An 11,935-nucleotide genomic window follows, 5' to 3' on the forward strand; every position below is an offset into this window, starting at 1 on the left:
AAAAACAAAACAAAATTTTGTTCTCAAAATAAGATCAGTTTTTTATATTACTTTAATTTATATTAATTATTATTTTTTGGAAACAAATGATTAAAAAAAACGCTTAGTTGGATATTTTATATTCACCCTGTATAAAATAAATTTAAAAAGAAAACACTCAGCAGGATACTAATTTTTTGAGTCTGGCTTACGAATTACCGGTTGTTTCTTTAAAATATTTTGTAATTGGATCATTTTTCTTATACTGTCCAATTTTTAACTTGAACTGAAATTTTTAATCGGAAATTTGTGATTTAAAGAAAATATACACAAATATGCAATATTTCCTAAAATATACACGAAGTTGCCAAAATATGCATTTTTTATTTATCTTATTTTAATCAAATGTGCATAGAAAACTTACAATTTTGTTGATATACCTCTTAAGAACAAATATGCATTTTGAATATATTTCGAGCGTTAATTATCAACCTAATTTCAAAGTCATTCTAAATTTAATAATTGAAATTTCATTCCAGATTTTAAAAATATCAAATATCTCATATCTCTCTAAGGATAATTGTTTTAAAGTAAAGATATTTAAGAAACTTTTTCTACGTTTTCAAGAATTAGTTTATAGGTTTCACAGACAAGATTCCATATAAGTGAACAATATTCTACTTTTCATCTACAATTTTCAAAATTAAATATTAAGTATTAAATTGTTTACAGTTGCGTAATATTTGATGTAGAATTAATATCTACAGGATGTTCCCCTGTACAAACTTAAACAAATTGTACAAACAAACTGTACAAATTTAAACAGGTGATAGGATATTTAATTCTAAGACAAAAGTTTCCTATACACATGTATCGAAAAATGCTTGGTAAGGGAGCTACACCCCCTGAAAAGGGGCTAATAGGTTTTTGCTAATATTTCGATAAACTATCGAACTTAAGATTCTGTTGCTGAAAGTACCGAGAAACTCAAGCCAAAATAAATAGGGTATTTTTTTACCTTAGATTCCCCCAGTTTCGTACGCCCCTGATTAAAAATTTCGACATTTGATGTTTGAATTCGTTTATGTGTATAAAGGTTTTTATCTGTACCAAATTTTGTAATTTTATCTTAAATGGTTTCTGAAATATTAGCAAAAACGAATTAGCCCCCTTCCAGGGGGTGTGGCTCCCTCACCAAGCATTTTTCAATACATGTTTACAGGAAACTTTTGTCTTAGAATTGAATATCCTATCGCCTGTTTAAATTTGTAACAATAAAAACGGAACACCCTGTATGTTCTGTAAAAGAAAGCTTCGAATCAAATAAAATGCCTAGATCAAATAGATAGAGGGCCTAGTCTTCAACTTACCCGTCATTTTTGTTGATCATGCACATGTTTATGGTAAAAATTGCGTGACTCCTGGAGCTCTGTGCATTCATATTCGTGGCCCCTGTAGCTCGACTGCTGGATCCTCGGATTAGGGCTTCAAAGACACGTTGGGTGCAGTCAACATGCACTTGCGTTAACCCTGGGATCACAATCCCTTTATTTGCGTCTTCCCGAATGTCAAGAACGCACTGTTCTCGACTTTTCTCAGCTAATAAGTCGTACAAAGACTCTTGATACAGTTCCACAAAAGACACAGTCACAGTAATGTCATGCAAAAAGTTCTCTCTCACACAATTAAAAATTTCCGTTACTGCCCTAGGAATGACTCCCATCTCGCCTTCCCCATTGTATGTCGTACCCATCGTGTGTGTTTTCCCCGAGCCCGTCTGGCCGTATGCTAATACTGTTATGTTATAACCATTAAATAGATTCTCAATCATGCGTTTAACACACGTTTCATAAACATAGTCTTGGGTCGTAGTTGGGTCAAAAACGTAATTATAAGTAAAGGCTTTATCCGTGTCTTTGATTTTTACTTGATTTATGCTGGGATAAACTTCAAATACATCTTTGCAGCCTTTTGAGATCTCAGAAGGGACGAGAGGTCTTATTCTTAGGGCAACTTGCACTGACTTGTCTGACATCTAATAAACGAAAAATGTATTAAAACAGATGGATTGTGGTTGTTGAAAACTTACTTTTTATTATATAAACGAAAATACACTTAAAAATATTATCACAGAGAAATACGACCAACTATTACAAACAAGTTTTAACTTTTGAGACGGTTGAAGAAAGTTGAAAATTGAACTGACGAATCAGGTAACTGGATAACCAAAAGTTGTATATCCGTTTGCTGATTGGCTGAATCTGTGACGCGGCAAAGTTTTGCATTTTGAAGTGAAAAGACAATTTTAAGGTAAATTAAGTCGCTAGGATCGGAATGAAATTTTTGGTTTTGGATAATTTCAAAAACCTATTTGGGAGAGCTTAATTTTGTCCAAGTTAAAAATATCCAAAGTATTTCTGTTCAACGTAATATGAGCATCCGTATTTTTGTCCCCCGTAAAAATGTCCAAAGATTTTGGTGTTCTTTGCAGTACCAACCTGACAACAAAATTACCAAGTAGTTTTTATGAATTTTATAAAGTAGTTTTTCTTAATTTAATGCAATTTTTTATGGCAACGGTCGATATAATTTGCTGTTTTTATACAGTCATTTGATATCAGTCAATTTTTCTATTTATTCTTGTGCAAGGGTCATGTCTGTCAATACTACCAACACCCAAACATGTTCCTAAATCCTATATCGTTGAATTATTTTACGGTGGACAAAATTATGTTGGACCAATTTACATTGGATTATTTTACTTTGCACAATTTTGTATGCGTCCACATATTTTTGATTTAAAATTTTTATAGAGATAAAAACGTTTTTATTATTGATTTATTGAGGTTATGTAACTTTGTTTTGTCAGTATCGTTTCTGTTCCGGTGAATTTTAGCCGATTTTTGTATTTTTTTATTAAGTAAAGCCTAAACTATTGATTAAGATTTATTGACAATGCCACGTGTGCTTATTATGCAGAATTGTTTTCATAAATTTTAAAATATAGATAAGCCACACTAAGAAACGTCGACGTGTCGAATTTTATCAATTGCAAAATGCTAAAAGCAGTTATACTAATTGGGGGACCCCAAAAAGGTAACACAATATTTGTACTGAACGTAGAATAACCCTAGACTTTTATAGGCACCAGATTTAGGCCCCTTTCTTTGGATATACCAAAACCCTTATTCCCCGTTGCGGGATTACCAGTAATCCAGCATCACATTGAAGCTTGCGTTGCAGTGGCAGAATTGAAAGAAATTCTATTAATTGGATTTTATCCGACCACGTTAATCCAGCAATTCGTCAATGATTTACAGCACAGATATAATATAACTATAAAGTAAATTTCAATTAATCTAATTAACTTCAAGATGTCATAAAATCGGTAATTTAGGTATTTGCAAGAGTTCACAGCCTTGGGGACCGCAGGGGGCTTGTATCATTTCCGCGACCAAATCCGCTATGGAAACCCTGACGCATTTTTCGTCATGAACGGAGACGTTTGCGCCGATTTTCCCCTAGTTGAACTTTACCAATTTCACAAAAACTTGAACAATTCATTAGTAAGTTGGCCACGAAGATAAAGTCTGTTTTTTTTAAATGGAAGTCAAAATTTTGGTGAAAAAATTGGTAGCAGCTTGTCTCCATAGCCACAAATTTTGTTTGCTCTTTGTTTTTGTCCCTAGAAATTTTGTTAAAAAATTATGGTTATGTGTTCAAATTGAGATGTTGTCAAAATTTTGACTTGTGTCTGTTTGCTCTTTGAAAGCGCTATAATTGAATACCTGAGGACAGACATCATTACCTAAGGTCCAAAGACAGAATTCAGTGCTAATAATTTTGACAGAAACACACCGCAAGTAAGTACAATGTTGTGGACAAAAATGAGATCCTTGCTACAAAAACTTTGAAGAAAAAGGATGTATATACAGAAAAAAGTTATTTAGCAAAAGATACAAGTAGGTATTATGATGATTGGCAATAAATTTTGTGTAATTGATTGAAATGAGCTCAAAGTTGATGCATTTTATAAATTCTTCTTCAGCTTTAGTTTCAAAATTGTTACTTTTTCAACTCGTTTCTGAAAAACGATGCACAAGACACTAATTTAATTGCGTTCTTTCCGAAGTTCTTTCTCATTCATGTTTATTTTGTATTCTTGTCAATTTCTTGCTAAAAATTGAGAATGTTTAGCAAACTTGCATTACAAATTGCGTCTACATTTTAACGGGCCTTTTTTCTAACTTCCTGCTTGCGAACTATTCGTTTCCAAATTTCGAAAAACTGTTAGTGTACCGAATTTGTTTCTTTTTTGGTGTTTCGTCTCTAAATTTTCTTAGACGATTTTTTGTGTTGACGTTTAATGACATATTGTTTTCAAATTAATTCAAAAAACCGGAACTGCCAACATCCTTTATTAAAATTACCATGAATGAATTTACTAGTGATGCCAACGTTAAGACTGTTTGGCATTTTCATTAAAAAAAAAAACAGACTTTACCAATTTGTATAACAAAAGTATCTTCAGGTGACTATAATGGGCACCGAAGCCACCAGACAGCAATCGTTGCACTACGGTTGCATGGTTTTGAATAAAAACACACACGAGGTGACCCACTACGTCGAAAAGCCGAGCTCCTACGTCTCCACGTTGATAAATTGCGGCATTTACGTCTTTTCCTTGGACATATTTACCACAATCGGTGACGTTTTTATCGCCAAACAGCAAGACTCCAGTCGTGAGCCTGGTTTTATCCAATTGGAGAAGGAAATTTTGGCCCCTTTGGCCGGCACTGGAAAATTGTTTGCGCTACAGGTGAACAAATGGTGGTCGCAATTGAAAACCGCAGGTTCTGCGATTTACGCCAACCGACACTATTTGGAGTTGTACAGGAGTAAACATCCAGAACGGTTGAGACACCCCAATTCGGGGGATGGTTGCACTATTTATCCCGACGTACATATAGACCCCACTGCACAAATACACAGTTCAGCCGTTGTAGGTATTTGTATTGAAATCAGTAAAAAAATTCAATTCGAGATTAGATAGGTCCAAATGTTAGCATCGGTTCGGGGGTGGTTATCGGACCGGGGGTTCGAATAAGAGAGAGTATTATTTTGGCAGATGCCGTTATCAATGATAGAAGCCTGATTTTGCATAGTATAATAGGGAGGAATTCGAAGATTGGGACTTGGGCACGGGTTGAAGGGACTCCTTCAGATCCAGATCCCAATAAGGCCTTTGCGAAAATGGAAAATCCGCCCCTGTTTAATAACGACGGACGCTTGAATCCATCGATTACCATTTTAGGTGAATTAGATTTAGGAAAGAATGGGGGCTTAAGGTTTTTTTGTAGGGTGTTTCGTGAGTGTGCCATCGGAAACCATTCTCTTGAATTCGATTGTTTTGCCAAATAAGGAGCTGTCAAGAAGCATAAAGAATGAAATAATTTTATAATAATTTAACTGTATATTGTACCTTTTTTAAAATAAATACATTTGTAAAATATTTTTTCGGTCTACTATTACAAAATAAATAATTAAGTTACACTTATAATTATGGATTTTTTATAGCCACCAAGGTAAATAAATCAACACCGAGGTACATTGACGGACACGAAATTTTGGACGATTTGTCATTCGACTGATATAAAAATGTAAAACGGGCCTTAGGCAACTAACCTCACTTTCGGTTTTTGTAATTTTTATCCTGAGAGCGAGAGAAAAATGACAACAAATCAAAATAATTTATTGATCTTATATAAAAACACGTATTTCTGGCATTATTGTTTCGGAAAATCGATGCCAAAAGTAAATTTCAACTAAAACTTTCAAATTTTAGTTTCAAACGTCAATGATAATGACAATAAAGCGTGGCTTACATTGACATTTTCTGAACTGTCATAAATTTGATGTCCAAAATTTCGTGTTCGCCAGTGTATTAGGACTTTAAAAGGACGCATACAAAATTATCCAAAGTAAAATAATCCAAAGTAAAAGTCTCCAAGGTAAAATAATCCAACGTAAAATGATGCAAAGAAAATATAATTGTCCACCGTAAAAAAGTCCAACGATTTAGAAACATGTTTGGGTGTTGGCAGTATTGACAGACGTGGCCCCTGTGCAAGAATAAAAAGAAAAATTGACTGATATCAAACGACTGTATAAAAAACAGCAAATTGTATTGACCGTTGTCATAAAAAATTGCATTAAATTAAGAGAAACTACTTTATAAAATTCATAAAAACTACTTGGTAATTTTGTTGTCAGGTTGGTACTGCAAAGAACACTAAAATCTTTACATTGAACAAAAATACTTTGGTTGTTTTTACTTTGGATAAAATTACGTTTTGCTGTTTTGGACATTTTTACTTTTGACAAAATTGAGCTCTCCCCTTTAGAGAGGTATAAAAGTTCAATTAAAGCACTCATTTGAATGTTGAATTGATTTTTAAGTTGCTCATAATTATTATATGGAGCGATCAAAATAATTTGTAATCGAGTCATCTTTGAATCCGAAAACGTTTGTCTATGAAACGTCAAATAAAATGACAAGTCGAAAGATAAAACGGCAAAATGGGCTGGAACACAGATTATAATTATGGATTTTTCATAGCCACCAAGGTACATAAATCAACACTGAGATATTAAGGATTTAGAGAGGTATAAAAGTTCCTTTAAAGCACTCACTTGAATGTTGAATTGATTTTTAAGATGCTCATAATTATTGTAGTTTTAAATCCACTATAAATTCTTTATGTAACATTAAAATTAAAACAAAAAAACATTATGAGAAATAGGATTTCGGTTGCCCAGGCTTCGATCTGATGAAACTTCGTGTTTATGGCGTCGTGGTTTGGTGTTAAAAGTCGCCGTGAAATTTACGGTTACGCTGATAATATTTATTTGTGATTTGTATTCGTTTTGTGTAAAGTGTCTTATTTTCCCTACTGTTGCGGTAGTTAATTGAGTATTCAGTAAGTGTATTTTCACATTTTGAATTTACTTTTGTAAACTCAACGCCCCTAATAAATTGCATTTCCACCTCCGCCCATTACGGCAAATGCTACGTGGCCCCTAAAATTGACCATTTTCATTATTTTTGACACGGATTTGGGCTAAATATAGCTCAAAACTTAACACGGATATGAATTTCTACAGCCTAATTCATTTACTTTCGTAATTTTTAAAATATTTTGTTAGATTACGTCCACCGACGAATCGTAAAAATAACTAATTTATGCATTTATTATTAGATCTAAGTCAATATTTTTATTTAATTTAGATATGGATTTTCAAATACCATTCGTTTTCGTGTCTCTCTTCTCACTCGCAAGTGTCCTATTGATATTTGTGTATAAATTTGGAATCAAAGAAAAAAGTTATGAAGAGGCATTGGCTGAACAACGCCAACAAAATCATATCCTGTTAGGTGCCAAACCTAAACTTAAGGAGAAAAAGAACAAAAAGACCTCAAAGAAGGTTAAAGAAAAAATCAATCTGGGTGAAAATGAAACGGTTGAGGAGCCGGAATCAGAAACTAACCAGAAAAATATGGAAAACCAGAAGAAACTTCACGTGGAGTTTAAAGAAGTTACAGAAGAAGTATCGGTTAAACCACCAAGTCCACCAGCAAAGGTATGTCATTTTCCCAAAAACCCATTGGTCCAAATGAAAAAAATCATTTTCAGAAACAGTCAAAGAAAGAAAAAGTTCGCCCAATTTTGGTCAAAAAAGATAAACTTGAAAACGATGTAGAAACAGTAGCTGATGAAGTCCCAACTCAAACCAATCATTTTGAAGAACTGCATCCTAAAGATGATTTTGAATTAAAATTCCATTCCATTAGCGTAAGTTACGAAATTTTGTAATGTAAATTTTGAATTATCGTTTGAAGGTTGAAGAGACTCCAAATCCCGATAAAAATGTCGAGAATAATTCGCATAAAAAGCAACCAGAGACGGAAACCACTCCTTTGTATAAAGAAAACCATCCACAAGCCGTTACTTCATCCATTAATGGTTTTATCAGTAACACCGGAAAAGAAAAGAAGAAGAAAAAAAGCGAGTTTAACACTTTGCAACAACTTGGTTCGTTAATAATTGTTTCTTTAGACAGAAATATAAATTTTCTTTTAAAGGTGATAGTAATGGCCCCAACTTGTCGCTCCTCCTCAACTTGGTGCGTAAGGCTGAATTGTCTCGTTCTGAGGTTCAGATACTTATTGATCTCTTACTGAACAAGCAGCATGAGGCTCCCGCGGTTTTGGACGAATGGACTGAGGTAAAACTGAAAAAATTGCCTAACAAAATAATCATTTTTTTATTTTTTAAATACATGGTAGGGCAAAACCGATCCAGTCCAAAAACTCAAAAAACAACTAGCAGAGAAAGAAAAGTTGCTACAAGAGGAACAACAAATCGCCACAAGTGCGCAAGCTAAACTTCGTGAAATTCGCAACGAACAACAAGCTGAGAAATCACGCCTTCAACAAAAAATTAGAAACATGGAAGAAATAGACCAGAAAAAACAACTAGAAGCAGGGAGACTCCACCAACAAGTGCAACAGTTGCAAGCACAACTGAAAGATGAAGTGCTCAAGAGTCACAAATTGAGGGAGGAACACGCAGCGATTCAAATTCAAAGACAACAAATCGAAATTAGGTTGAATCAAGCACAGGAAGTAAGGGGATTCTAAATCATTGAAACATTACTCTTTTTTTTTTTCTAGTCGGAAGTTATAATAAATCGGTTGCAAACCGAAGTGCAAGAAATGGGGGCGCTAAATAATCAATTGCGTATGGAATTGACTCGTATTACTGAGGAAAATTTAGTAGAGAAAGAACGCAGCCAGTCGTTCATTTTGCAGTTGAGTAACTTCCAGAAGGAATTGGAGCAAAAAACTGACCGAAATCGACAATTGGAGGTTCAGTGGAATTTTCTATAATCGACTGTGTAATCAAAATTGATTTTAGGAGACCCGTTTGAAGTTGGAGCGCGATTTGGACGCAATTTTGAAGCAAGACAATGAATATAAAGCTGAAATTTCACGTCTGAGTAGCGTTCTTCAGCAACAAAATGAAGAAATCAGAAGAATGGAACATGGAAAGAAGCAACATCTTGACGAGTTACAGAAACAAAAAGATGAAACAAACAAAGTAATTACTTAAATGAGTTGTGTTTTGTTTAAATAAAGTATTTTTTCAGATTAAAAATGACTTAAGGAAAGCGCAGGAAGAAACTGCTCAGTTGCAAATGTCGCACATGAACGGATCCTTGCAAGAAAACAAACAACACGAAGTGGAAATTTTAAATCTTCACAACGAATTAACATCAGTCAAAACAAAGTTGCATGAGGTTGAAAAACAGAGTGAAAATGAGTTAAAAGTATCAAATGAAATTGCGGAGAAGTTGCAGAAAAAAGTGGACGAGTTGCAACTAAAGTGTCAAGAGGAAAAGACTAAATTAGAGGAACAAAAAATGAAAAATAACGTAAGTGGATTTAGTGTGACTAAAATGTAGTGATATCTAACATTTATCAGGAGTTAAGAACAAAAAATTGGAAAGTTATGGAGGCGTTAAATGCTGCTGAAAGCAGGATGAAAAGTAACAAAACCAATATTGTAAGTTTCATCACTTTCCAATTTATTTACGATTTTCGGTGGAAATAACATTTATTATTCGTTTCTTGTGTAGCAAACTAAAAGTGAGAAGGATGTACAGAGGGAATTTATTCAAAGGTTGTTCCCTGAAATTCAAGATGAGAAAATTATGAATGCAAATGCATTCGAAAGTGATGGTGAAAAATTCATTAGGAGTTATATTAATGACTTGAAAAAACAAAGTAGTAAAGAAAATGAACCTGATGCAAGTCAGCTCAAGTTACAGTTGAAGCATTACAAAGATGTTATAGATAATACTGTAAGTCTTGTTTGTCAATTTTTGGAATAATTAATAAATTTCATAATCACTTTTAGGAAAAAATGTTAAATAAGTTACAAAAACATATTGAACAAGAAGAAATTAATTGGAGAATGCAATTATCAGCAAAAACTGCTGAATTAGAGCAATTGAAAGAAAATTGCGGTAGTGAGGTAAGTCTCGATAATTTTTTTTTTCACATGTGAGATAATTTAACCTCAGTTACAAGAAAGATTGACCTCGTTGGAGTTAGAACTGAAAAAAGAACGTGAAGATAAAAAAAGAATTATTGCACAATTTAATGATAAAACCGACTTGGTAAGCCAGATTTGATCAATATTTTACTTACTTAACAGAAATTTTTGTTAACAGAGAGAAAATTCATCTAATGGATTGCACTTGAGATAGATTGGATTTTTTTTCTTCCACCAGTCTTAATGATAGGAATTAGTAAAAATAAATAATACTGCATAACTAATTACATTTTTTTAACTTATTCATCATTTATAGTAGGTAATTGTTTCATGTATTTACTCAGTCATTCCTCGCATTGTGTGTGCAATAAGTTTATAAATTTCATACTTTATGAGAATAGGTCACGATATTTTTAATAAAAGCAATTTTCAATTAAGACATTTCATTTTCCTGGCCATCAAGGTAAACAAAACTTCCAGATGACGCATTTTTATTATATTTTGCTTTTAAAATAAATCAGTGTATACATAAAACATTTTTAGATACTTAAATATTTAGCAATACTAAAAAATTCCACGAATAAATAACAAAATGCGAATTTTGTATCAAAAAATGTTGTCAGGAAGGAATGTTTTAAATCCAAAAATCACATTGGGGTGTAGTCGAGTTGAACGTAAATTTGCCTAACGCCCACCGAGGCGAAAATCATTTGCGTGTGTGACACAACATATTTAGGATCCACATTTTTCGATACTTCCAATTTAAGAGCCCCCACGTAAACTTCACTACAAAGGGTCCAAAAGTGGGGCTCTTGCACCGAGTAGACGCCAGGCAAACTGACCACTTTTTGGTAACACTGCGGCAAAACATTATCAAGAGCGTAAGGCTGTCTTTGCATTAAAATAACAACGGAATCTTTAATCAACGCCAAAACACTTAACGCTATTAAGATCGCTATAAACATTGAACAAATCGGATCAGCGATCATCCAACCAAACATTTGCATCAACACTGCCGAAATAATAACCCCGACACTTCCCAAAGTGTCAGCCAAAATGTGAAGGAAGACACCTTTCATGATTTGAGAGTTTCCACTAGCGTTGACGTCGATGTCTAGAGTGTGGTCATGGGAATGCCCATGGGAGTTGTGTGAGTGGCCGTGGCTGCTGCCGCCATGGGAGTGCCCATGCCCATGACCGTGTTGGAAAGCGTAAATTCCAACTAGATTAACTAAAAGTCCCAACACTGAGACAACAAACAATCTTTCATGTTTCACCTAAAATCACCCTTTTAGTTTGTGTTACCACACACATAATTTTAGATTTGTTACCTCAGGGGGCTCAATTGCACGTTCTACAGCTTCCGACATGATAAAAAACGAAATAAAAAGCAAAAACAGCCCATTAACAAAACCCGCCAAAACCTCGGCACGGACATAACCATATGAATATTTCTCGTTGGCTTTCCATTTCGTGATTACAGACGCGGCCAAACCAGCAAGTAACCCAGTACAGTCGAAAAACATATGGAAGGAATCTGATATTAAACCTAAAACGTCCATTTAAGGGAAGAGAATGAAAAACACAGGAATCTCACCTAAACTATTAGACCATACACCATAAACTAATTCTACAAATGCAAACGATAGATTTAAAAGCAGAAACAGAAACAAATTGCGGGAGTTTCTGTCGGAAAAAATTAACCTCATCCACCCATTCAACTTTTCCTTAATTCGGGAACCGAAGCCCCGATGCAAATTATCTTTGTGCGACAGTGGCAACATGGTTATTTTATTAAATAAGGCCAATATTCACAAGCTGAGACTAGTCATTATCAG

The 11,935-nt window shown here is 34.0% G+C and overlaps 4 protein-coding genes across 6 annotated transcripts in view; 2 read left to right on the forward strand and 2 right to left on the reverse strand.

Moving 5' to 3' along the window:
- LOC123010774 (chromosome-associated kinesin KIF4A) overlaps positions 1-2,181 on the reverse strand; it is a 12,781-nt gene extending 10,600 nt beyond the window's left edge. For both annotated transcript variants that reach the window (XM_044407883.1, XM_044407882.1), the window contains exons 1-2: positions 2,069-2,181; positions 1,350-2,014 (exon numbers count right to left, since the gene is read on the reverse strand). In XM_044407883.1, coding sequence (XP_044263818.1) covers positions 1,350-2,014 — 665 coding nt within the window. In that variant the 5' untranslated portion in view covers positions 2,069-2,181. The remainder of the gene's footprint in view (positions 1-1,349; positions 2,015-2,068) is intronic.
- Positions 2,182-2,649: 468 nt separating this feature from the next.
- On the forward strand, positions 2,650-5,539 carry LOC123010989 (mannose-1-phosphate guanyltransferase alpha-A). The gene is made up of 6 exons (XM_044408230.1): positions 2,650-3,075; positions 3,124-3,322; positions 3,377-3,545; positions 4,511-4,981; positions 5,029-5,293; positions 5,340-5,539. The coding sequence occupies exons 1-6, from the start codon at positions 3,036-3,038 to the stop codon at positions 5,438-5,440; spliced, it is 1,245 nt and encodes a 414-aa protein (XP_044264165.1). The 5' UTR covers positions 2,650-3,035; the 3' UTR covers positions 5,441-5,539.
- A 1,288-nt stretch (positions 5,540-6,827) lies between these two features.
- Positions 6,828-10,534, forward strand: LOC123010421 (ribosome-binding protein 1). 2 transcript variants are annotated; one of them, XM_044407301.1, is made up of 14 exons: positions 6,828-6,959; positions 7,268-7,620; positions 7,674-7,832; positions 7,880-8,072; positions 8,123-8,265; positions 8,327-8,665; positions 8,714-8,908; positions 8,958-9,140; positions 9,190-9,474; positions 9,525-9,605; positions 9,679-9,903; positions 9,960-10,076; positions 10,126-10,221; positions 10,276-10,534. In XM_044407301.1, the coding sequence occupies exons 2-14, from the start codon at positions 7,270-7,272 to the stop codon at positions 10,309-10,311; spliced, it is 2,403 nt and encodes an 800-aa protein (XP_044263236.1). In that variant the 5' UTR covers positions 6,828-6,959; positions 7,268-7,269; the 3' UTR covers positions 10,312-10,534. The 2 variants fall into 2 exon arrangements, with proteins under 2 accessions (XP_044263236.1, XP_044263237.1); XM_044407302.1 differs by lacking the exon at positions 9,525-9,605.
- On the reverse strand, positions 10,450-11,904 carry LOC123010422 (zinc transporter 7). The gene is made up of 3 exons (XM_044407303.1): positions 11,695-11,904; positions 11,429-11,646; positions 10,450-11,374 (listed from the first exon to the last, which is right to left on the reverse strand). The coding sequence occupies exons 1-3, from the start codon at positions 11,879-11,881 to the stop codon at positions 10,745-10,747; spliced, it is 1,035 nt and encodes a 344-aa protein (XP_044263238.1). The 5' UTR covers positions 11,882-11,904; the 3' UTR covers positions 10,450-10,744.
- Between the last annotated feature and the right edge of the window lie 31 nt (positions 11,905-11,935).

Source organism: Tribolium madens, unplaced genomic scaffold (assembly GCF_015345945.1).
Source record: "Tribolium madens isolate multiple individuals breed KSU strain unplaced genomic scaffold, Tmad_KSU_1.1 Scaffold_91;HRSCAF=231;Tcas5.2_LG7, whole genome shotgun sequence".
In the NCBI taxonomy this organism is placed as follows: Eukaryota; Metazoa; Arthropoda; class Insecta; order Coleoptera; family Tenebrionidae; genus Tribolium; species Tribolium madens.

Excerpts from the sequence above, each read along its gene's own strand:
- LOC123010989 (XM_044408230.1), top strand. The coding sequence starts at position 3,036 with ATGCTAAAAGCAGTTATACTAATTGGGGGACCCCAAAAAG. Across the intron at positions 3,076-3,123 it reads AATTGGGGGACCCCAAAAAG|GCACCAGATTTAGGCCCCTT; the intron begins GTAACACAATAT and ends AGACTTTTATAG. Across the intron at positions 3,323-3,376 it reads AGATATAATATAACTATAAA|GTATTTGCAAGAGTTCACAG; the intron begins GTAAATTTCAAT and ends TCGGTAATTTAG.
- LOC123010421 (XM_044407301.1), top strand. The coding sequence starts at position 7,270 with ATGGATTTTCAAATACCATTCGTTTTCGTGTCTCTCTTCTCACTCGCA. Across the intron at positions 7,833-7,879 it reads TAAAATTCCATTCCATTAGC|GTTGAAGAGACTCCAAATCC; the intron begins GTAAGTTACGAA and ends TATCGTTTGAAG. Across the intron at positions 10,222-10,275 it reads TTAATGATAAAACCGACTTG|AGAGAAAATTCATCTAATGG; the intron begins GTAAGCCAGATT and ends TTTTGTTAACAG.
- LOC123010422 (XM_044407303.1), bottom strand. The coding sequence starts at position 11,881 with ATGTTGCCACTGTCGCACAAAGATAATTTGCATCGGGGCTTCGGTTCC. Across the intron at positions 11,647-11,694 it reads TGTATGGTCTAATAGTTTAG|GTTTAATATCAGATTCCTTC; the intron begins GTGAGATTCCTG and ends TGGACGTTTTAG. Across the intron at positions 11,375-11,428 it reads GTGCAATTGAGCCCCCTGAG|GTGAAACATGAAAGATTGTT; the intron begins GTAACAAATCTA and ends GGGTGATTTTAG.